Source organism: Vanellus vanellus (genome assembly GCF_965231255.1).
Source record: "Vanellus vanellus genome assembly, chromosome: 12".
In the NCBI taxonomy this organism is placed as follows: Eukaryota; Metazoa; Chordata; class Aves; order Charadriiformes; family Charadriidae; genus Vanellus; species Vanellus vanellus.
In genome coordinates, this window is record NC_138917.1 from 21,449,792 (window position 1) to 21,473,294 (window position 23,503).

At 67.8% G+C, this 23,503-nt stretch overlaps 5 protein-coding genes across 8 annotated transcripts in view; 3 read left to right on the forward strand and 2 right to left on the reverse strand.

Annotated features, from left to right (window-relative positions):
- ZNRF1 (zinc and ring finger 1) overlaps positions 1-23,503 on the reverse strand; it is a 183,776-nt gene that overhangs the window by 140,161 nt on the left and 20,112 nt on the right. The window lies entirely within an intron of this gene.
- BCAR1 (BCAR1 scaffold protein, Cas family member) lies at positions 4,680-11,570 on the forward strand. 2 transcript variants are annotated; one of them, XM_082489440.1, is made up of 7 exons: positions 4,680-4,814; positions 5,646-6,338; positions 7,583-7,744; positions 7,985-8,089; positions 8,539-9,687; positions 9,895-9,984; positions 10,297-11,570. In XM_082489440.1, exons 1-7 carry the CDS (start codon positions 4,803-4,805, stop codon positions 10,810-10,812), a joined length of 2,727 nt encoding a protein of 908 aa, XP_082345566.1. In that variant the 5' UTR covers positions 4,680-4,802; the 3' UTR covers positions 10,813-11,570. The 2 variants fall into 2 exon arrangements, with proteins under 2 accessions (XP_082345566.1, XP_082345565.1); XM_082489439.1 differs by lacking the exon at positions 4,680-4,814 and having other exon boundaries at positions 5,570-6,338.
- LOC309676844 (chymotrypsinogen 2-like) lies at positions 13,096-15,179 on the reverse strand (the record flags this gene model as incomplete). The annotated part of the gene is made up of 7 exons (XM_082489496.1): positions 13,096-13,257; positions 13,340-13,473; positions 13,905-14,085; positions 14,501-14,579; positions 14,686-14,765; positions 14,883-14,986; positions 15,110-15,179. 7 exons carry the CDS (start codon positions 15,177-15,179, stop codon positions 13,096-13,098), a joined length of 810 nt encoding a protein of 269 aa, XP_082345622.1.
- On the forward strand, positions 16,201-18,381 carry LOC309676862 (chymotrypsinogen 2-like; the record flags this gene model as incomplete). Its single annotated transcript, XM_082489512.1, has 7 exons — positions 16,201-16,270; positions 16,394-16,497; positions 16,615-16,694; positions 16,801-16,879; positions 17,296-17,476; positions 18,004-18,137; positions 18,220-18,381. 7 exons carry the CDS (start codon positions 16,201-16,203, stop codon positions 18,379-18,381), a joined length of 810 nt encoding a protein of 269 aa, XP_082345638.1.
- LDHD (lactate dehydrogenase D) lies at positions 19,217-23,217 on the forward strand (the record flags this gene model as incomplete). 3 transcript variants are annotated; one of them, XM_082489551.1, is made up of 11 exons in its annotated part: positions 19,217-19,279; positions 19,432-19,544; positions 20,048-20,189; positions 20,278-20,419; positions 21,087-21,246; positions 21,328-21,527; positions 21,614-21,742; positions 22,347-22,474; positions 22,550-22,640; positions 22,725-22,836; positions 22,903-23,217. In XM_082489551.1, 11 exons carry the CDS (start codon positions 19,217-19,219, stop codon positions 23,066-23,068), a joined length of 1,446 nt encoding a protein of 481 aa, XP_082345677.1. In that variant the 3' UTR covers positions 23,069-23,217. The 3 variants fall into 3 exon arrangements, with proteins under 3 accessions (XP_082345677.1, XP_082345676.1, XP_082345678.1); XM_082489550.1 differs by having other exon boundaries at positions 21,087-21,527; XM_082489552.1 differs by lacking the exon at positions 19,217-19,279 and having other exon boundaries at positions 19,306-19,544; positions 22,616-22,640.

Genomic DNA, 23,503 nt, shown 5'->3' on the forward strand with positions numbered 1-23,503 from the left:
AACCCGGGGCTGGTTCTTGGTTTCCTGCGCGCGCGCGCGTGCGCGTGCGCTCCCAAGCGTCCCCGCGTTTTTGCCTGGTTGGATCATGTATTCCTCGCCTCTCTTTTCCTGAAGACGAGGAGTGATTTACAGGTCTCCAGAAAATACAGCTTGGCTGCTTAGGAAGGAAAAAAAGAAAAAAAAAAAAAAAAAAAGGAAAAAAAAAAAAGCCAATCCGCTTGCTATTTCCATTGCCCAGCCGCCTTCCCACGAAGGGGGGTTGGCCCCCAGTACCCGCCAGCCCTTGGCATCCCTGCCAGCCCGGAGCTTTCTGGTGGGAGCAAAGCTCCCAGGAGATGTGGGTCCCTCTTTGGAGACATTCCCACCTTGAGCCATCTTCTCCGGGAAGCTCCCGTGTCCTCCTGTCCGGGGCATTTGCTCGGCATAATTTTGGTCCTCCAAGGAATCCCTCATGGCTCCGAGCATCACCTCGTCCCGAGGAGCTCCCCCTTCCCCGACCGCCTGAAGGGGCCCCTTGTGCATGCGGTTGGGCCCCGAACAAGGCGGCGATTGTGTCTGCGTGCCCGGACGGTCGGGGCTTCTGCCGCGGCGGCCACACTCCGGAGCCGCCATAAAACCGCCTGCGTCCAACCCGCTCCCACGGGCTCGCTTTTGTCGTGCTGTTCGGAGGGTTTTGGGGAGGCTGTTACAGGGCCGCGGGGATCGCGAGCGGGGAGGTAACCGTCGTGCATTTAAATCTGCTTCGGTGATAGGGATGTGGGAATGAACCTCCGGCACTCGGCGTGGGAGGAGGTTGAGAGTTGGCTGCCCGGGGGCGCGTCCTGGGCCATCCCAAGGACCACGGTGGGATTCGAGGTCGGCCGAGCCACCGTGGGGCGAAGCGTGACGGGAGAGGGACAGAGCAGAGTGCGGGGTTGGCATCTCCCCGCAGCTGGGACAGCCATCCCCCGTGGGGAGCGGGGCCGGGAAGGGCTAATGCCCGGGAGGTGATGTTGGGGGGGACCATATCTTCTGGTTTCAGCCTTTCCCACCTCTTTTCCTGGCAGCGATGTCCCGTCCGGCAGCGCAGCGGGGTTTCTACCTGCGGTGGGTTCAGGACTAATGTGGAATTAACGGGGCAGCTCGTGGGTCTCCCCCCCCCCCCCACCGGCACGAGGGTCCCCACCTCGGGGTGTCCTCCTGCCGCTGATGGGTGCTGGTGTCGGCATTTGAGGTTCAGCCGGCGGCAACGGCAGAGCCAGCCCTTCCCGCTCCCCGCGGCGAGCCCCGGCCGGGGGCGAGGATCAGCGCCAGTCCTCGCCGGGGGATGAATGGGGAGACGGACAGAGCCGCCACTGTTGGGGCAGCCCGAGGCCCGCGCTCCACCTCGGCTTTTCTGGAGGCCAAGGGGATGCCCCGCTGCCACCCCGCTCTCCGGAAAGCCAAACCCCACCGTCTCCTCTCCGCAGCCGAAAACCGACCCAGCGCCACGGAAAGGCACGGGGATAAATCCTTGTTGTGATCCTGTTGGGTCCCGTGATATTACAAGCCAAGAGAAATGTCCTCATTATTTCCAGAATATTGAAGTCTAATAAATCCCGTCCTGCCTTACAGGATTTATTTCTCCGTTCATTGCTAGGAGACTCAGTCCCGTGTAATCCTATTGCTGCTCCGGGAGGCGGGAGGCGGTTTTCCGAAGCACGGGCATGGCGGGGCCGCAGGCAGGAGCCACAGGCAGGAGCAGGCAGCCCCATCCGCAGCCGCTGGTCCCCCCTGGGGATGGCTCCAGCCCCACAAGTGTCCCGGTGTCACCCCCTGCCCCCCCTTTCCGGGATGTCCCGCTGTCCTGGAGCTGTGCCCCAGCCTGGGTTCACCGAAATGCATTCCATCCGACATTTAGGGCATGGCTGGGCCAATGGGGCATTAATCAGCAATTAGCCAATTAGCACGGCATGGCATGGCACAGCCTGCTCCTCCAGCCACATGCATGCCTGCCGTGCTCCCCCAAACCCCCCATTTGGGGTCCCATGTGGGAAAAGCCCGGAAAAGCCGGGGCCGGCACAGACAGTCCCCCACTGCGGCGGCGGCAGCCTGCCCGGTGCGGAGCCGGCCGTGCCTGGCTCGCCAGACACCGGGGATTCTCCCGAAGACAATGACGGACACGTGAATATGGCTGGAAATTTCACCAATGAAGTGTTTTCCATAGCAACTGTTGCTGCGGCAACCGGCATCCCGAGCAGCATCCATCCCAAAACACCCAGCCCCGCATCCACCGGAGCCTGTGAAGAGCCACGGCGCGGGACTGGGGTGGTGGCCCCCCATCACCATACCCCATCGCCAGCGGCACGGGGATGCTCCGGCTGCACCGATGCGGCTCTGAGCATCCCCCTGCGCCGCGGGGCCCCCGTAACGCTCCACTTTTGATCTTCTTTTTGGCATTTTGTTTTTTTTTTTCTTAGAGGTGGGAGAAGCCGAAGGGAGACCTGTTGGTGCCTGTCACCCCCCCGGGCGCTTGGCTGCGGAAGCAGAGGGGGTGCGGGAGCCGTTGCCAGCTCAAGGGCGCTCAGCAGATGCAAGCAAGCGATTTTGGCGCCGGTGCACCGAAAATGGCCGGGACCGAGTATCGACAGGGGATGCTTTAATGAGAGCGTCGCCGCGGGGAGGGGAAAAAAATCAAATCCTGCTGATTTAAGTACCGAAGGGGGAGATCGCGGCCCCTCGGCGCCCGCCCGAAGCCATGCGATGGCAGGTTCACCCCGGCGACTCCCCCAGGAGAGACCCTCGCCGGGCTCGGGGTCTCCGTACCGAACGCACCGCGGCCTCGTGGGATGGGCTGCGGCAGCGGGAGAGGGGCCGGGGAGCCCGGAACCCGTCCCGGGGGATGTCGGTGGCACTCAGCCCCTGCGCTGTCACCGCTGTCACCGCTGCTACCAATAAGAGGAAACCGCGGTCCTGCGGCTGCGGTTTGCAGGCGCGACCGCAGTCCCGGCTGCTGGATATCGCCTCCCCTCGGCTGTGCCTCAGTTTCCCCATCCGCCAGCGATGCGCAGGGGAACATGCCTCCGAGCAGGGGACGGTGCGGGCAGGTTGCCGGTGCCGAGGGACGGTGGTGGCAGTTTTCGGGGAGCGGAACGCGCCCCGCTTTTTGGGGTTCGCGCTCCGTCGCCTCGCACCAGGGTGGCCCAAAGGCAACCCCAAGGAAAGGTGACGGCGGGGGAACGCGCGCCGGGAGACACGTGCACGGGCAGCGGCGCGTGCAAGCAGCCGTCCGCGCAGCTTACGCGTGTCCCGCGGTTTGCGTGCCTCCACGCAGCTCGCGCGTGCCCTGCAGCTTGCACGTCTGGTAGACGGCGCAGTCCCACGCAGCTTAGCGTGCCCCCGCCACGAGCGCGCAGCTCGCCCCGCTGCCGCCCTCCCAGCCCTCTCCCGGCTCCGTGCAGGCGCCGGCAACGCCAGAGCTGCGGGCAGGGACCGCGGCTCGGCGTGCGGCGGCGGCGGCGTCAGCGGCGGCGTCAAGCCCGGGCTCGCCGGCCGTCGGGGCAACTGCGGGCCACGTGGCCGGGCTGTTGGAACAGGCCGGGCAGGCAGCATGCCGGCTGCCGTGGGGCGCCGTGGGGCGCGCCGCGGTGTGTGCCGTGATGCTCTGCGGTGTGTGCTGTGATGTGCCGTCGCCCCGGAACAGCGCCGGGGCTGGTGCGGGACGTGCAGCCGAGGGAAAGCAAAGGAGGAGGGTGAAGGGTCTAAACCCAAGGGGGTCATCCCGATGCCGCCCCCCAGGTGGTTGCATCCTTGTTACCCTTTGCACAGCCATTACACACCCTTTACCCTTTGCACACCCGTTGCACACCCCTTACACACACTTTGCATAACCTTTTGCATGTCCGTTACCCGTTGCGCACCCTTTGCACGGCTGTTACCCTTTGCACACCTGTTACACCCCCATTACCTATTGCACACCTGTCACGCACCCATTGTACCCCCATTACCCTTTGCACACCCATTACACCCCCATTGCACTCCCACTGCACCGTTACCCTTTGCACACCCATTACACGCCCTTTGCACAACTGTGACATGTCTGTTATACCCATTACCCTTTGCATACCCATTACACCCCCATTGCACCCCCATTACACACTCTTAGCACACCCATTACAGACCTGTTACCTGTTGCACAGCCACTACACACACACTGCACACCCGTTACCCTTCGCACACCAGTTGCACTCCCATTACACCCCTTACACACCTGTTACGCTTTGCACACCCGCTACACCCCCTTTGCACACCCATTACACCCCTGTTACCCTTTGCACACCCGTTACACACCCGTTACCCTTTGCACAGCAGTTGCACCCACATTACACCCCCCTTGCACCATTACCCTTTGCACACCCATTACACACCCATAACACACCCGTACCACCCCCGTTGCACCCCCGTTACCCGTTACACCCCCACTGCACCCCCATTACCTGTTGCACCCCCGTTACCCCCCCCGTTACACCCCCGTTACCCACTACCCACCCGCCGCCCCCCCGCTGCCACCGCCCCTGGCTCCGCCCCCTCCGCGGCGGCCCCGCCCCCTCCCTCGGCCCCGCCCCCTCGCCTCGGCCCCGCCCCCGCCGGGCGGGCACAGCCAATGGGGGCGGGCGCAGCCGCGGGGGGGCGGGCCGTGCGGCGGGCCGCGGGCGGGCCGGGCGCTATAATGATCCCTACGGCGCCGCCGCCGCCACCGCGCCGCCCGCCCGCCCCGCCGCCCCCGGCCCGGCCCCGGCCTCCGGCCGACCGGCGCTAGGGCCGTACAGCCGCCCCGCCGCAAGATGAACTACCTGGTGAGCGGGGGGTGAAGGGGGGGAGTGGGAGTTTGGGGTGGGGGACACGCGTGGGGGGGGGGGGGGCCGCCCCCCCTCCCTCCCCACCAGGTGGGACGCGGGGCCACGGGGTATAACGGCTCATGGCGGGCATGGAGGAGGAGGAGGAGGAAGGCGGCCTCCCCCAGCCCCGGCAGGGCTGTGCGGCCGGGTCCCCCCCCCGGCGTGACCTTGGCCCAGCCCCGCCGTACCGGGGGCGGTGCGGCCTTGTCCCACCCCCCCTACCCCCCCCTCCATCAAGCGCGCTGCGGGACCCCCGGGGCTCCCGCCACCCCGGGGGGCAGGGAGGGGGTGGTGGGTGTAAGGGGGGAGGCAGGCTGCGGCCTGTCCTGCCGCCACGGCGCCGGTAAATCCCGGCGGCGGCGCGGGCGAGGCGGCCGTGGCACAGCCGGTGTCCCCCGTGGGGACGGAAGGGGCCCGGCGTGGGGATGGTCACGGCGGCGGTTGGGGCTGACTCACCGCCCTGGCACTTCCTCCCTCCCGGGAAAGGGGAGGGAGAGGCGGAGGAGGTGTCCCATCGTGGTCCCGTCCCCCCCCCCTCCCCCTCCCCCCTAAAAAAACCGGGGAGGCGGAAGGGCCCGTCCCCTTCCCGGCACCACCTCCGGGAAGGATGGGTTGAACTCCAACTGGGAAGGGAAAATCGGTGGGAGAGGGGACATCCAGCCGGTGGGACCCCCCCCTTCGGTAAAGCCGCCCCCCCTTTACCCCCCCCCGGTACCGTCTCCCGGCGGGATGACTGCCCAGCGGCCGGCGGGGCCTGGCTCACCGCCCCGGCGCGGGGCTCTCTTACAGAACGTGTTGGCCAAGGCGCTGTACGACAACGTGGCCGAGTCGCCGGACGAGCTCTCCTTCCGCAAGGGCGACATCATGACGGTGCTGGAACGCAACACGCAAGGCTTGGACGGCTGGTGGCTCTGCTCCCTCCATGGCCGTCAGGGCATCGTCCCCGGGAACCGCCTCAAGATCCTGGTGGGGATGTATGACAAGAAGCAGCAGCAGCAGCAGCAAGCGCCCGGTCCGGCACAAGGGCAGGCAGTGCCGCAGCCGCCGGTGCCCCAGCCGGCTCTGCCGTACCACCACCAAGGAGGCTACACCCCGCTGTCGCCCGCCTCGCAGTACACACCCATGCACCCTGCTTATGCCCCCCAAGGGGACAACGTCTACCTGATGCCAGTCCCCAGCAAGGGACAGCAGGGTCTCTACCCGGGCACGGTGCCCACCGGACAGTTTCCGCCTGCCCCGGCTAAGCAGCCGCCCGCTTACCCCAAGCAAACGCCTCCCCACGCTTTCCCCAGCCCCGGCCAGGAGATCTACCAGGTGCCCCCTTCCCTGGGCCAAGCGGCGGAGGCGTACCCCGGGGGCACTGCCAACCCCCCCCAGGATGTCTACCAAGTTCCTCCCTCGGCCGGTCAGGCTCAAGACATCTACCAGGTGCCCCCATCGTTGGACACGAGGAGCTGGGAAGGGCACAAGCCCCAGGGAAAGGTAGGACGGGGAGGGGTCTGGGGGGGGTGCGGTGGGGTTGCGGGGTGGTCCGTGGTGGCGAGCGGGTGGCAGGACTTTGGTGCTTTGGCTTATTCGCCCGACGTCGGCTCTTGGAGCGGGAAGTCCTTGTTCTCATCATGGGGGGGGGCTATAGGGGCATCCTTCCCCACGCCGCTGGCAGGAGGTACCCCGGTTGGTGTGAGCTACTCGGCTCGGGGCTGGAATAGAGTTTGGCACTCGGGTCCTCTTGGTCTCTCGTGTGAGCTGTGCTGGTGTCACTGAGGGCACAGCAGCCATGCCTGGGGTGGGTACGGGGGTGCTGGTAACCCAAAAGCTGCTTGGAGATGCCCCTTGGTGGGATCTATAGAGGTGGCTGTGGTAGCCAGCGCGGTGCCGTGATGTTTCCTCCCTCCCGAGAGCGCGGGCAGGGGCAGGCAGCCGGTGCCAGCGTATCCCGGTCGTGCCGGTGCGCCTGCCAACCGGTGCCAGTTGGGTTTACCCAGTGAGGCAAGGGTGAGCCACCAGCCTGTTCCCAGTATGGTGACCTTTTCCGGGGCAGCCTAACGGCTACATCCCGTACACCGGGTTCCTCCTGGCTCTGCCCCTTCCCTGGCACGTCATCCCAAGGCGCTTTCGGCATTGTGTTTTCCGGGAAGGTTACCCTTGACTCACACCCCTGCGAAGCAGCCAGTGATGCGGGGTGGGGGGGGACGGGGACGGGGGTGGCTGCCCAAATCACAGCCAGGGCACGGGGAGCATCCCTAAAAGGGAGAGGACCTGCCCGGCACCTCTTCCAGTGCCGCAACCCTCTGGGTTTGGTTATTTGCCAACTCCGGTGTCGCCACGGTACGGCAATTTGGGCACCGAGCCGTGGGCAGGGATATGCCAACGCCCTGTGGGCGTTGGCATATCCCTGCCCACGGCTCGGTGCCCAAATTGCCCGTTCCCTTCTGCACGCCGTGGCCGTGCCGGCTGGGCTTTGTCTCTCGCTGAGGCTCGCCGCTATAAATAACCGGTGATATCATTCCCCCCCCCCCTCCTCCTCGTCCCCGGCATCACCCGTGAGAAGCGTACGCGCCCGGCCGGGGAGCGCCCTCCCGTGGGCACCGGTTTGCCCGGTGCCGGACGGTCTGGTCCGGAATCCAGCGTCCATCCTCTTTCCAGCCCTATCGCTGGGTTTTGATGGGGGGTGGGGGGGAATGGCGCTCAGCGGTGCCCAACTCATCCCTTTCCCCTCTTGCCAGGTGCTGGTGCCCACCCGCGTGGGGCAAGCGTATATCTATGACTCCCCCAAGGGCGAGCAGGATGAGTACGATTTCCCTCGCCACCTCCTCTCCGCGGGCTCCCAGGAGATCTACGATGTGCCACCCGTCCGAGGAGGGGTCCCAAGCCAGTTCAGCCAAGAGGTGAGACTGGTCAGGGTGGGTGTGGGGGGGGGGTGGGGGCGGCGCTGGCTCCGTTCCCCGGCACAGGAGATGCTCTGGCACAGGCTGGAATCCAAACCTGGGCAAATGACACCCAAAGCTGGGCACGTTATGGGCTTGGGGGCTTCTTCTGGTGCCTTCATCCCTCCCAGCTGGTCCCTGGGAGGAGGTGGGTGACTGCTGACGCCATCCTGTGTCATGTTGTCCCCCCCCCCAATCCAGGTCTATGACACGCCCCCCATGGCAGTGAAGGGTCCCAATGGGCAGGACCCAGGGCAGGAGATCTACGACGTGCCCCCCAGCGTGGAGAAGAACCTGCACCAAACTGTAAGTTCCGCTGGGAAGCTCCCAGCTTCTCCGTGTAGGAAAGGCACAATTTACAGCCGGAACAATTGTTTGCCGGAGAACAACCTCCCCAGGGATGCAGTGGCATCCCTGGTACTGGACGCTCTCAAGATGCGAGGGGACGGGGTGGTGGATGACCTCACCTAGGGGAGGAGGTTGGACCAGATGATCTTTCGTGGTTGCTTCCAACCTGGGCCGTTTGGGGATTTTGCGATTCCCACTCCAGAGGGGATGGGGGAGGCGGGGGGTGCTGCGGCAGCCTCTCCGGGAGCAGGGATGCCCGTGGGGAGCACGGTTCTGTCCCAGTGCGCACCCAGCACCATCTCATGCACCCGAGGCTGGCACTTAGGTGCACCATGGCCCAGCACAAGCCACCTACGTGTCCAGGCGTGACCTGGGCTGGCTCTGACCGCGGCTGCTGCTCTCCTTAGGTGTATGACGTCCCCCCCTCGGTGAGCAAGGACGTGCCCGATGGCCCGGCACGGGAGGAGACCTACGACGTGCCCCCCGCCTTCGCCAAGCAGAAAGCCTTCGACCCCTCCCGCCACCCCCTGGTCCTGGCCCCGCAGGAGCCCTACTTGCCGGAGGACGTCTATGACGTGCCGCCGGCCGCTGGGAAAGGCGCTCCAGACCTGCCGCTCTCCCACGAGATCTACGACGTGCCCCCCAGCCTCAAGAAGCTGGGGGGATCGGCATTCCCCTCCCAGGAGGTGTACGATGTGCCCCGGGACCTGCACGCCCCGGGCAAGGGCTCCCTGGACACAGAGGGCGAGTACATCTACGACGTCCCACCGCAAGTGGACCGCGAGGCCAAGGGCACCGACGCCAAGCGCCTCTCGGCCTCCAGCACGGGCAGCACCCGCAGCAACATCTCCACCTCCTCGCTGGACGTGGTGCCTGTGAAGGAGCCGGCCAAAGGAGCCGGCAAGGAGTTCTCCTTGGACTTGGACGCCGCCATGGAGACGCTGGCCAAGCTCCAGCACGGCGTCGGCGGCGCCGTCTCCTACCTCATGTCCTTCATCAGCGCCAACTGGCGCAGCCCTGAGCACATGGAGGCCAACGCCGCCAGCATCCGCGGGGCAGCCGAGGGCGTCCGGACGGCCCTCCGGGACCTGCTGGAATTTGCCCGGGGGGCTGTGGGCAACGCCGCCCAGGCCTCCGACCGTTCCCTCTACGCCAAGCTCAGCAAGCAGCTGCAGAAGATGGAGGAGGTCTACCAGGCCCTGGCGCGGCACGGCCAAGCGCTGGACGCTTGCCACTGGGCCCCGAGCGCCTTGGCCGGCGGCAAGCCGGGCACGGATGACTTGGAGCACTTCGTCATGCACTCGCGCAGCGTCCCCGATGACACCAAGCAGTTGGCCTCCTTCCTGCACGGCAACGCCTCCCTCCTCTTCAAAAGGACAAAGCCGGCGGCGGAGAGCGGCGGCCACGGGCCCCCTCACCCCTCCGACAAGGCCAGTAGCATCCAGTCGCGGCCACTGCCCTCCCCACCCAAGCTGCTAGCCCAGGAGTCGCCCGACGGGCCCTACGAGAACAGCGAGAGCGGCTGGATGGAGGATTATGACTATGTCCATCTCCAGGTGGGCACGGGGAGGGGGTGCTGCTCCCCACGGGTGGGTTTTGTGCCGGTGGTTTGGGCAGCTCCACGTGCGGTGGTGCTTCTGCCACCCACATCTTGCTTTTACCCTCTGCCTTGGGGCTGTGGGGACCAGGGGTGTCCCAGGGGCTCTCTCCCACCAAGGCTGGTGTCGCTGACCCCCATGTCATGCCCCTTCCCTTCCCTGCAGGGCAAGGAGGAGTTCGAGAAGACCCAGAAGGAGCTGCTGGAGAAAGGCAACATCATCCGGCAGAGCAAGGACCAGCTGGAGCACCAGCAGGTAACGGGGCCGGGGCGGGCAGGGGGCTTTGGGTCCTGCTCCCCTTGGACCCCCTCCCACCGATCCGGACCACCGCCACCTCTTGCGTGGCTGTCCCCGCTGCGGGGCCTGGCTCGCCTGCCACGCCGGCGCTGTGCCGGCAGTGAGGGGCATCGGCACCTTCCTCCTGGAGAGGAGCCTGACACGGCTGTCCTGGGGCTGGCACTGTCCCTTGCCGTCTTCCCTGGGGCTGGTGGCCACGCTGGTGGCTCCAGGGAGGGGAGCGGGTGCTGGCTCGATGGCCATCCTTCCTCACGCCCGTCCTTCCCGCAGCTGAAGCAGTTCGAGCGGCTGGAGCAGGAGGTGACGCGCCCCATCGACAACGACCTGTCCAACTGGAGCCCCCCCCAGCACTACGGCCCGGCGCGGGGTGGCGGGGCCCTGTGTCCCGCCGACCGCCAGCTCCTCCTCTTCTACCTGGAGCAGTGCGAGGCCAACCTCACCACCCTCACCAACGCCGTCGACTCCTTCTTCAACGCCGTCAACACCAACCAACCCCCCAAGATCTTTGTGGCCCACAGCAAGTTCGTCATCCTCAGCGCCCACAAGCTCGTCTTCATCGGGGACACGCTGTCCCGCCAGGCCAAGGCCCAGGATGTCCAGCACAAGGTGATGCACTACAGCAACCTCCTCTGCGAGATGCTCAAGGAGATCGTGGTGACCACCAAGGCGGCCGCCCTCCACTACCCTTCACCCACCGCCTCTAAGGACATGGTGGAGCGCGTCAAGGACCTCACCAACAGCACACAGCAGTTCAGGATGGTGCTGGGCCAGCTGGCGGCCATGTGATGGCCCTGGGCTGCTGTCCCCTCCCCGTGGCCCTCTCCCTGACCCCTGACATGCGCCCCCCCCTGCTCCATGAGAGCCCTCTCTGCCCGGTGTAAGCGGACATGTACATAGAGACTCCTACGCTCACCGGGGGCCTGGGGGCTCCGCTGGTAGAGGGATGAGGGGCTGCAGCCATCATCCCTCTTCCTCTTCTTCCTCCCTCCGCCCAGGGACCAGGATTGACTTTTTTTTTTTTTTTTTTTTTTTTGGGGGGGGGGGGGCGAAGTTGTGAGGTGGAGCTCCATCCCCACTATCCTCTTGCCCTACAAAACCAGCCGGTGATCCCGGCCGGCATCCCTGTTGAATGAAGATAGGGATGCACCCAGCAATTTGGGATGATGCTGTGGCTGCTCCCCTCTTGGGAGAGGGGGTGGGGGATGGGGTTGGGGGGGGACGACGGACTCCTGAGCAGATTTTAATGTTGCGGAAGCCGCTCCTGGCAGCGGGTCAGCCTGCGGCAGGGAGCGGCGTGGGACGGAGGGGATGTGCTGTCCCCCTTTGCGCCCGGGGGGGGGCTGTGGATAAAAGTCCCCAAGGTGGGAGTTGAGGGGAGGGGGTGGGATTTGGGAGCAGGAGGGGTCTGCCCGGTGTGTTCTCACGTCTCGGGGCTTTTTGCTACCGTACCAGCTGTAACCGAAACGCAAACTGAAATTGGTGCCTTTTGAACACAGGGGAAGGTTCTGCTGGTTCCCGGAGCTACGGAGTCACAGCCCCCACCCCACCCCACCCCCCCCCCCAAAACTCAGCCCCCTGCCCCCCAGCAGCATAAAGATTTGCCTAGAACCACCCCCCCCTCAGCTCCTGTGTGTGTGTGTGTGTGTGTGCGCGTGTGCCGGCTGCGGGGAGAGGATGGGGTGTCCTGTCCCCCTGAAATCCATCGAGGGTGTGGGTGAAAAGGGGTTTTTGGGGGGGGGGGGTGTCCCTGATCCATGGGGATGGGGGGGTTTGGAGAAGGGGGCGGGGGGGCAGCACAGGGTAGTGGGGCTGCTGCCTCTGCCCCCTGCTGGGGGTCATGAGGTTGTGGGGGTCCAGCATGGCCATGATGGGCCTCGGGGTGTCCAGCCCTTGGCACCCCATGGGGCCCCCAGCACCACTAGGGACTATGGCACACCCAAGAGGACCCCCTGGGACCGCAGCTCGCCCAAGGGGACCCCTACCACCCCAGGGACCACTGCGCTGTGGGAGGGAACCCCAGGAGGACTTCCAGCACCTCTGGGACCCCAGCAGCCCCAGGGGGACCTCAGCACCCATGGGGACAGCAGCACCGGAGCCCCATGGGCTCCCCAGCAGCCGGCACAGGGCCATGGTGGGGACCACCGATGGACAGGAGGACATCCTCCCCTGCCCCTACAGCCCCTCCGCCCTCGAATGCACCTTAAGGTGGCTCCGGCGGACGGGATGGGGCTGGGACACGGGTGTCCCCCCACAGCTGGGGGGCCCTGTCCTCCAGCACTCACGCCGGGGGTCCCCACACCCAGGGAGGTGTCACCAAACCTGACCGTGTGTCCCCATGTGCCCACCCAGGTGTCCCCACTCCCAGCCAGGTGTCCCCATGCCAGGCCACCTGCCCTCGTCCCTGGCCAGATGTCCCGCTCCCTGGTCAGCTGTCCCCGTGGGAGTCCACATGCCACGTGTCCTCACACCTGCTGTACAGCTGAGTGTCCCCAAGCCTGCTCAGGTGTCCCTCCACCTGGCCACATAACCCTGCCTTGGTCCGGTGTCCCCAGGGAAGGCCAAATGTCCCCAAGCTTCCTGTCCTCCTTGGCCAGGGGTCCCTAAGTCCAGCCAGGTGTCCCCTGCCTGGCTGTCTGTCCCTGCGCTTGGCCATGTGTCCCCACACCTGGCCAGGGGTCCTGGACCCCATGGGGGGCTATGTGTCCCCAAGCCTCCAACCTTCCCAACCAGGTGTCCCCATCACCAGACAGCTGTCCCTGTGCCCCCCAGCTTCATGTCCCCATGAAAAACCAAGCGTCCCCACACCCAGAAAGGTGTCCTCATACCCCCCAGCCTCATGTCCCCATGAAAAAACAAGTGTCCCCGTGCCCAGCCGGGTGTCCCCATGCCACTAGCCATGACAGCCAGGTGTTCCCATGCCCGCATAACTGTCCCCAAGCCCACCGCATGGCCCTGGCCCCACACACGTGTCCCCCGGCCGTCTGACTGACCCCTGTCCCCTCCCGCCCATCCCGGTGCAGTGACGAGGACACAGTGGGGTGGTGAGAGTGGCAGCGTTTATTGGCGGCCTCAGTTGGCGGCCAGGATGGAGTTGATCCAGTCGCGGAGCATGGTGACGCGGGCGTAGACGCCGGGCACGTTGGGGTCGCAGGTGCTGCTGCCCCAGGAGACGATGCCCACCAGGGTCCAGGCGCCGTCCTTCTGGCACACCAGCGGGCCCCCGGAGTCGCCCTGCGGGCAGCGGGTGAGGGCAGGGCCGGGGGGCCAGGGGGAGCGGGGGGGTGCGGGGGCCGGGGGGGCCGGGGGCACCTACCATGCAGGAGGAGGCACCGTCGGCGCCGGCGCACACCATCACGTCAGCGATGCGGTAGCCCCAGTACTGCTTGCACTGCGCGTTGGTGAGCAGGGGCAGGGCCACCTGCTGCAGCACCGCCGGCGTGCCCGAGGCTGCGGGCCAGCGGGGCAGCGTCAGCGCCGGCCACCGGGACGGCAATGGCAACGGGGACGGGGAGTGGGACCGGGATGGGGACGAGTATTAGGAAGGGGTGTGGGGATGGAGGATTGGGATGGGGATGAGGGTGAGGATGGGCATGAGGACAGGATGGCGATGGGGATGGAGATAGGATGGGGGCGAGGCCAGGGGTGGGTGTTGGAGATGGGGATGAGGATAGGGATGGGCACAAGGATGAGGATGAGGATGGAGACGAGGATGAGGATGGGGATGGGGATGGGAGTGAGGCCAGGGGTGGCTACTGGAGACGGGGATGAGGGTAGGGATGGAGATGAGGACAGGGATGGGGATGAGGAAAGGAATGGGGATGAGGGTAGGGATGGAGATGAGGACAGGAATGGGGATGGGGATGAGGACAGGAAGGTACCGTTGGGGTCAGTGAGCCCCCAGCCAGTGGTGACACAGGTCATGCCACCCGGGAAGTCGTCGGTGGGCTGGGGCAGGCAGACGGGGGACACGCGGGCTGACAGCCGTGCCGGGGTGGCCAGTTTGAGCAGGGTGATGTCATCGCGGATAGTCAGCATGTTGAACTTGGGGTTCTTGAAGACCTGGAGGAGGCAGCACCGCTCCCAGTGCCTGCGCCCTCGGCCGGGGCACCGGGCACTCCATAGGGACTGACGGGAACCCCAGGACCAGTGGGGACCCCGGGGACTGATGGGGGCCCCGGGGAATGGCCCTATGTGTCCCAGGGCAACGGGGTCCCTGTGGTGCAGATCCCACCCCCGGGGCACGGGGCAGCAGGGACCAAGGGGGGACTCACATGGGCCCCCGGGAGCAGACCCCAACGCGGGGCTGAAAGGGACAGGGGAGACAGAGCCCAGCGCGGGCACAGGGGGGCAGGGACACCCCAGGAACCAGGGGCTCGGGGGGACCTGACCCCGGGCCGAGGCGGACCCGGCCCCGCAGGACTGCCCGTGACGGCCGTGGCAGCCTGCGGGCACCCGGCCCCCGCGCCGGCGGTACCTTCTCGATGGTCAACTTCTGCTGGTCAGGGGAGGGCGAGTCCTGGTCGTACGCACCCACCACCACGGTGTCGGTGGTCCTGGGCAGAGGCGGGCGCTGAGCAGCGGGCATGGCGGCGGAGGGGTCCTGGGGACCCCGTGCCCATGCCCATCGCCGCGCCGGTGGGCGGCAGAACCGGTGCCTACCTGACGCCGCAGTGGGCAGCGGTGACCACCCAGTTCTCGCTGATCAGGGACCCGCCGCAGAAGTGGAAGCCGTTGTAGCGCTGCCGGGAAGCACCACCCTCAGCACCCGGCACCACCGGCACCGCCAACGGGGCGCTCCGTGCCCAGCGCCCACCCCGGCACCCGCCCCGGCCCCCGGCCCCACCGCCGGCACTCACCTGCAGGGACACCTGCCATGGCCAGGACCCTGGCACTGCCGGCTCCCCGTTGACGATGCGGTTGTAGCCGCGGATGACGGGCGTGATGGCGGGCACGCCGCAGTCTGCAGGGCACAAGCAGCCGTGGGACGGGGGCTCCAGCCACCCCGGACCCCTGCCCCTCCCACCACAGCCCCCTTCCCCTCAAGCCCCTCGCCCGCCCCACCGAGCCCCACAGCCCCACGCACTGTCCAGGGAGAGGGTGGCACGGGCAGAGCCCGCCAGAGCCAGGCAACTCAGCACCCACAGCAGAGCCATCGTCACTCGTGGGGACAGACCCTGCCTGGGGCTCGCCGCCTCTTATACCTGCTGCTGGGCATGGCCCCACCTCTGCCCTTGGCGCCGTGGCCTCGGGAGATAGCGTGGCACCCGGCACAGTGCCAGGACGTGGTCTGGGAGCCTGGCATCTGGAGCCGGTGGCCTTGGCTGGGGCCGTGGGACGGCAGTGGTGTGGTTGAAGTGCTGGCTTCAGTGTGCTCCTTGGCCAGGTGCACGGGGAGGGCTGTCACCAGGTCACAGGGTGGTTGAGGTTGGAAGGGACCTTGGAGCTCACTTGGTCCAAGCCAAGCAGGGCTGCCTGGGGACCATGTCCGAGTGGCTTCTGAGTATCTCAATGCATGGAGACTCCACAGCGGCCCTGGGCAACTCGGTGACCCCACAGTGGAAATGTGTCTCTTGATGGTCAGAGGAACCCTCCTTCCTGTCTCGTTGTCCTATTGGGTCTGGTCCTGGCACTTGTCACCAGTGGAAAGAGCCTAGCTCTGTCCCCATTACACCCTCCTGTTACCATCAGAGACACTCCTGTCCCTTCCATACCTCCCTGGACTCTCTCCAGTATGTCCCTGTCTCTTTTGTACTGGGGAGCCCAGCTCTCCAGGGGTGGCCTCCCCCTCCCCAGCACCGAGCATGGGGGGCAGGGTCCCTCCCTTGACCTCCTGGCAATGCTGTGCCTTCTGTGGCTACGGTGGCCGCAGCCACCATGGCTGATGCCTGGGCAACCCGGTGCCCACCAGCACCCAGGGTTTGGTCTGCAGAGCTCTTCCCAGCTGCTGCCAAGGCCGGGGAACGGGGACCCTGCCCGGCCCCGGGGCCAGGCCCCCGGTGCACCCAAGGGTCAGGCCATGGCCACGGTGCCCGGGCTGGCATTGTGCCGGCAGCGCCGTGCCAGGTGCCACGCTATCTCCCGAGGCCACGGCGCCAAGGGCAGAGGTGGGGCCATGCCCAGCAGCAGGTATAAGAGGCGGCGAGCCCCAGGCAGGGTCTGTCCCCACGAGTGACGATGGCTCTGCTGTGGGTGCTGAGTTGCCTGGCTCTGGCGGGCTCTGCCCGTGCCACCCTCTCCCTGGACAGTGCGTGGGGCTGTGGGGCTCGGTGGGGCGGGCGAGGGGCTTGAGGGGAGGGGGGCTGTGGTGGGAGGGGCAGGGGTCCGGGGTGGCCGGAGCCCCCGTCCCACGGCTGCTTGTGCCCCGCAGACTGCGGCGTGCCCGCCATCACGCCCGTCATCCGCGGCTACAACCGCATCGTCAACGGGGAGCCGGCAGTGCCAGGGTCCTGGCCATGGCAGGTGTCCCTGCAGGTGAGTGCCGGCGGTGGGGCCGGGGGCCAGGGCGGGTGCCGGGGTGGGCGCTGGGCACGGAGCGCCCCGTTGGCGGTGCCGGTGGTGCCGGGTGCTGAGGGCGGCTCTTCCCGGCAGCGCTACAACGGCTTCCACTTCTGCGGCGGGTCCCTGATCAGCGAGAACTGGGTGGTCACCGCTGCCCACTGCGGCGTCAGGTAGGCACCGGTTCTGCCGCCCACCGGCGCGGCGCTGGGCACGGGCACGGGGTCCCCAGGACCCCTCCGCCGCCGTGCCCGCTGCTCAGCGCCCGCCTGTGCCCAGGACCACCGACACCGTGGTGGTGGGTGCGTACGACCAGGACTCGCCCTCCCCTGACCAGCAGAAGTTGACCATCGAGAAGGTACTGCCGGCGCGGGGGCCGGGTGCCCGCAGGCTGCCACGGCCGTCACGGGCAGTCCTGCGGGGCCGGGTCCGCCTCGGCCCGGGGTCAGGTCCCCCCGAGCCCCTGGTTCCTGGGGTGTCCCTGCCCCCCTGTGCCCGTGCTGGGCTCTGTCTCCCCTGTCCCTTTCAGCCCCGCGTTGGGGTCTGCTCCCGGGGGCCCATGTGAGTCCCCCCTTGGTCCCTGCTGCCCCGTGCCCCGGGGGTGGGATCTGCACCACAGGGACCCCGTTGGCCTGGGACACATAGGGCCATTCCCCGGGGCCCCCATCAGTCCCCGGGGTCCCCACTGGTCCCTGGGGTTCCCGTCAGTCCCTATGGAGTGCCCGGTGCCCCGGCCGAGGGCGCAGGCACTGGGAGCGCTGCTGCCTCCTCCAGGTCTTCAAGAACCCCAAGTTCAACATGCTGACCGTCCGCGACGACATCACCCTGCTCAAACTGGCCACCCCGGCACGGCTGTCAGCCCGCGTGTCCCCCGTCTGCCTGCCCCAGCCCACCGACGACTTCCCGGGTGGCATGACCTGTGTCACCACTGGCTGGGGGCTCACTGACCCCAACGGTACCTTCCTGTCCTCATCCCCATCCCCATTCCTGTCCTCATCTCCATCCCTACCCTCATCCCCATTCCTTTCCTCATCCCCATCCCTGTCCTCATCTCCATCCCTACCCTCATCCCCGTCTCCAGTAGCCACCCCTGGCCTCACTCCCATCCCCATCCCCATCCTCATCCTCATCCTCGTCTCCATCCTCATCCTCATCCTTGTGCCCATCCCTATCCACATCCCCATCTCCAACACCCACCCCTGGCCTCACCCCCATCCTATCTCCATCCCCGTCGCCATCCTGTCCTCATGCCCATCCTCATCCTCATCTCCATCCCTATCCTCACCCCCATCCCCGCCCCCACCTCTGGCCTCATCTCCAGCCCCGTCCTCGCTCCCACCTCTATCCTCACCCTCATCCCCATCCCAATCCTCCATCCCCACACCCCTTCCTAATACTCGTCCCCATCCCGGTCCCACTCCCCGTCCCCGTTGCCATTGCCGTCCCGGTGGCCGGTGCTGACGCTGCCCCGCTGGCCCGCAGCCTCGGGCACGCCGGCGGTGCTGCAGCAGGTGGCCCTGCCCCTGCTCACCAACGCGCAGTGCAAGCAGTACTGGGGCTACCGCATCGCTGACGTGATGGTGTGCGCCGGCGCCGACGGTGCCTCCTCCTGCATGGTAGGTGCCCCCGGCCCCCCCGGCCCCCGCACCCCCCCGCTCCCCCCGGCCCCCCGGCCCTGCCCTCACCCGCTGCCCGCAGGGCGACTCCGGGGGCCCGCTGGTGTGCCAGAAGGACGGCGCCTGGACCCTGGTGGGCATCGTCTCCTGGGGCAGCAGCACCTGCGACCCCAACGTGCCCGGCGTCTACGCCCGCGTCACCATGCTCCGCGACTGGATCAACTCCATCCTGGCCGCCAACTGAGGCCGCCAATAAACGCTGCCACTCTCACCACCCCACTGTGTCCTCGTCACTGCACCGGGATGGGCGGGAGGGGACAGGGGTCAGTCAGACGGCCGGGGAACACGTGTGTGGGGCCAGGGCCATGTGGTGGGCTTGGGGACAGTTATGCGGGCATGGGGACACCTGGCTGTCATGGCTAGTGGCATGGGGACACCCGGCTGGTGATGGGGACATCTGGTTGGGAAGGTTGGAGGCTTGGGGACATGTAGCCCCCCATGGGGTCCGGGACCCCTAGCCAGGTGTGGGGACACTTGGCCAAGTGCAGGGACAGACAGCCAGGCAGGGGACACCTGGCTGGACTTAGGGACCCCTGGCCAAGGAGGACAGGAGGGTTGGGGACATGTGGCCTTCCCTGGGGACACCGGACCAAGGCAGGGTTATGTGGCCAGGTGGAGGGACACCTGAGCAGGCTTGGGGACACCCAAGGTGTGCGGACACGTGGCATGTGGACTCCCACGGGGACAGCTGGCCAGGGAGTTGGACATCTGGCCAGGAACGAGGGCAGGTGGCCTGGCATGGGGACACCTGGCTGGGAGTGGGGACACCTGGGTGGACACATGGGGACACGGTCAGGTCTGGTGACACCTCCCTGGGTGTGGGGACCTCCAGCCGGGCATGGGGACCCCCGGCGTGGGTGCTGGAGGCACAGGACCCCCGGCTGGGGGGGACGACACCCGTGTCCCAGCCCCGTCCCGTCCGCCGGAGCCACCTTAAGGCGGATTCGGGGGCGGAGGGGGCGGGAGGGGCCGTCGGGGCGGGGGAGGACCCTGTCCTGTCCCTGTCGCCGGTCCCCACCATGGCCCTGCGGCGGGTGCTGGGGCTGGGGGGGGGGCTGGGCCGCCGGAGCCGCTGCTCCAAGGTGGGGCCGGGGGGGTTTGGGGGGGTCCGGGGGGCGCGGAGGGATCGGGGCCGCGGACCCCCCATCGGCGGGTGGGGGGTCCTGTGCCCTCCCTTTCCCCGCCCTGACGGGGCCCTCGCCCCCACCCCCCCCACCCCCCATCCTTCCCGCAGCCCCCGCTGCCCCCCGACTTCGTGGAGGCGCTGAGGGCCGCGGTGGGGGACCCCAACGTCTCCACGGCCCCGGCGGTGCGGGAGCAGCACGGCCACGACGAGTCCATGCACGCGTGGGTGCCGGGGGGGGGGGGGCTGGGACCCCCGGGGGGAGGGAGGGGGGGGGGAAGGGTCCGGGGAGGGGAAGGGTGTGGGGAGGGGGACGTCCATGGGGAGGGGGAAGGGTTGGGGAGGGGGAGGACCGTGGGGAGGGGGAAGGGTTGGAGTGGGGGAGGTCCTGGGGAGGGGGAAGGTTGGGGAGGGGGAGGTCCATGGGGAGGGGGAAGGTTGGGGAGGGGGGGGACCATGGGGAGGGAGAAGGTTGGGGAGGGGGAGGTCCATGGGGAGGGGGAAGGTTGGGGAGGGGGAGGTCCATGGGGAGGGGAAAGGTTGGGGAGGGGGGGGACCATGGGGAGGGGGAAGGGTTGGGGTGGGGGAGGTCCCTGGGGAGGGGGAAGGTTGAGGAGGGGGAGGACCGTGGGGAGGGAGAAGGGTTGGGGAGGGGGAGGTCTGTGGGGAGAGGAAGGGTCTGGGGTGGGGGAGGTCCATGGGGCAGCAGTGCCACCCCGTCCCCCAGCTGCGCCCCGCCGGACGCCGTGGTGTGGCCGCAGTCGGTGGGGCAGGTGCAGGAGCTGGCGGCGCTCTGCTACCGCTGCCGCGTGCCCATGGTGCCCTTCGGCACCGGCACCGGCCTCGAGGGTGGCGTCAACGCCGTGAAGGTACGGGCACCCCCCCGGCACCCCCTGCCCCGGGGGGGGTTTCTCGGTGCCCAGCCGTGCCCTGCCACGCCGGTGCCCCCCGTGCCAGGGCGGCGTCTGCTTCGACCTGAGCCGCATGGATGCCATCACAGAGCTGAGCCTCGAGGACTTCTCGGTGGCGGTGGAGCCCGGTGTCACCCGCAAGGCCCTCAACAGCCATCTGCATGGCACTGGGCTCTGGTTCCCTGTTGGTACTGTGGGTGCCGGGGCACCGGGGGGCTGCACAGGGTGGCGGCGCTGGGGGTGCTTATGGAGCTGGGGGTGCCAGGGGTACTGGGGTGCTGGTGGGACAGGGGATGCCATCGTCCTAGAGGTGCTGGGGGTGTGCCAGGGTCCCGGGAGTGCCATGGTCCCCATTGAGGTGCTGTGGTCCCAGGGATGCCCATGGGGGAGTGGGTGCCATGAACTCAGCGGTGATGGGACCCCCACTGAGGTGCTGTGGTCCCAGGGATGCCTATGGGGGAGTGGGTGCCATGGACCCAGCAGTGATGGGACCACCACTGAGGTGCTGTGGTCCCAGGGATGCCTATGGGGGAGTGGGTGCCATGGACCCAGCAGTGATGGGACCACCACTGAGGTGCTGTGGTCCCAGGGATGCCCATGGGGGAGTGAGTGCCATGGACCCAGCAGTGATGGGACCCCCACTGAGGTGCTCTGATCCCAGGGATGCCCATGGCGGAGTGGGTGCCATGGTCCCAGCAGTGTTGGGGTCCCCGTGGTCTCAGGGGCACACTGGAGCTGGTGCAGGGACAGGCTCCCAGGTTGCCAGGCTGGGCACGGGGTCCCGTGGGGACATCCCGTGATCTCATCCCGGCACCAGCCGCCCGCCCCATCCCTGTGCCCCCCCCCAACCTGCAGACCCCGGGGCGGACGCCTCGCTGTGCGGCATGGCGGCCACGGGCGCCTCGGGCACCAACGCGGTGCGCTACGGCACCATGCGGCCCAACGTGCTCAACCTGCGCGTGGTGCTGCCGGACGGGCGCCTGCTCCACACCGCCGGCCCCGGGCGCCAGGCCAGGTGGGTGCCGGGGTGGGACGACGACACGGGGCTGGACCGGGCAGGGACCACCCAGGCAACCTCTTCACTGGCCCCCCGCAGGAAGCGGGCGGCCGGCTATGACTTGACCTCACTCTTCGTGGGCTCCGAGGGCACCCTGGGCTTCCTGACGCAGGCCACCCTGCGCCTGCACCCCCTGCCCGAGGCCACCGCCGTCACCACCGCCGCCTTCCCCAGCGTGCGGGCGGCCGTGGCTTGCACCGTCCAGGTGCTGCAGGCCGCCGTGCCCGTGGCCCGCATCGGTGGGTGCCCGGCGGTGGGGCTGGCGGTGGAGCTGGGGGTCAGGGGGGGCCGGTGGCGGGGCTCAGCGCCCGCTCCTCCTGCCCAGAGTTCCTGGATGAGGTGATGGTGGATGCCTGCGGCCGCTTCAGCAAGATGGAGCTGCCGGTGGCGGCCACGCTCCTCCTGGAGCTCCATGGCTCCCGGCACGGGCTGACAGAGCAGCAGCGGCAGGCGGGTAGGGACGGCACCGGCACAGGGACCATGGTGGGCACCGGGATCAGGGGATCAGGTGTCCCAGAGCCGGGGATGGGTGCCTGGGCTGGGGGACAAGTGCCCGGGGACAGGGGGTGGTGGGGACCAGGGGTGTCCTGGTGTGAAGGGTTGTACCAGAGGGCCATGATATGGCTCTGGGGTGAGGGACGGGGGTCTAGGACCTGGGATGGGGCGATCTTGGGGTCACCAAGGCAAGGGACAGATGCCCAGAGTTGGGGACTGGGGTCTTAGGGATGTGGATGAGTGCTCACGGACAGGGGACCAGGGGTGTCCTGGGATGAGGGACAGGTGCCAGGGATGGATGCCCAGGATGGGGACTGGGGAATGATGGGGGGGGACACCAGACCGACGTATGGGTGTGTGGGCTGGGGGACAAGGGACCAGGGGGACCAGGGGCTTCCCAGGGTGATGGATGGCTGCCCAGGGACAGGGGGACCAGGGTTGTCCTGGGGTGTGGGATGGATGCCCAGGAAGGGGACTGGGGGTCCCGGGGGGGAGGTCCAGCTGCCCCGGGGGTGCCGTGGGTCCCGGCCCGGCCCCGTCCCAGGGCTCCCGGCCACCGGCAGAGGAGATTGTGCAGCTGAATGGCGGCTCCAGTCTGGCCTGGGCGGAGGAGCCGGAGGAGCGTGGGCGGCTCTGGGCCATGCGTCACAGCGCCTGGTACGCCGCGCTGGCCCTGCGACCCGGCTGCCAGGTGAGGGATGGGCACAGGGGACAATGGCAGCAGCGCCCCGTGGAGCTGCGGGCGCCATGGCTCTGCCCTGCCCAGGGCTACTCCACGGACGTCTGCGTGCCCATCTCCCGCCTGCCTGATGTGGTGGTGGAGACCAAGCAGGACCTGCAGGACTCCGGCCTCACTGGTCAGCGGGGCCGCAGCCCCCCAGGGCAGGGGGATGTCAGTTGGGGGGGCCACCATCCTCCCCGCCTGACCCACAGCCCCACAGGCCCCATGGTGGGACACGTAGGTGATGGTAACTTCCACTGCCTCCTCATCTTCAACACCCAGGACCCGGCTGAGACCCAGCGCGTCCATGCCTTCGCCCAGCGCCTGGGCAGGTGGGAACGGGGACAAACGGGGACAGATGGCCCCGTCCCATCCCCTGACACCTCCCCATCCTGCAGGCGGGCGCTGGCGGCAGGGGGCACCTGCACCGGGGAGCACGGCGTGGGGCTGGGCAAGCGGGCGCTGCTGCTGGAGGAGATGGGCCAGGAGGGGCTGGACACCATGCGCAGCATCAAGGCGGCGCTGGACCCCCACAACCTCATGAACCCCGGAAAGGTGCTCTGAGGTGGGCACCGGCACCCAGCCGGTGGGGGGACAGCAGCCCCCCTGGAGTCACCTTGCCTTGCCACCACCCCTGTCCCCCCAAACCCCCCCATCCCCATCCCTGTGGGTCGGGGACCCCCAACCCCTCAATAAAACCCTTTGCACCTACAGCCTCCGTGCACCATGATGTCTTTTGAGGGGGGGACAGGACACCCCAGCCCCTCCCCAGGAGGGGTCCCTGTCCCAAGCAGTGCACACACAGACACCCCTGGGTCTGGGGGCCCCGGGGGGGGGGGGGTGGGGTGTCACCCAGTTTAGCCACTTCTCCAGCACTGCGGTGCAGGACTGGGAGCCCTCTTGGATGCGGTGAGCTCCGCCACGGCCATCCCCACGCCAAGGTGGACATGGGGAAGGGGCATCGGCACAGGTTGGAGGGCTCCAGCACCCTGCAGGCAT

Excerpts from the sequence above, each read along its gene's own strand:
- BCAR1 (XM_082489439.1), top strand. The coding sequence starts at position 5,586 with ATGACTGCCCAGCGGCCGGCGGGGCCTGGCTCACCGCCCCGGCGCGGG. Across the intron at positions 6,339-7,582 it reads GGCACAAGCCCCAGGGAAAG|GTGCTGGTGCCCACCCGCGT; the intron begins GTAGGACGGGGA and ends CCCTCTTGCCAG. Across the intron at positions 9,688-9,894 it reads ATGACTATGTCCATCTCCAG|GGCAAGGAGGAGTTCGAGAA; the intron begins GTGGGCACGGGG and ends CCTTCCCTGCAG.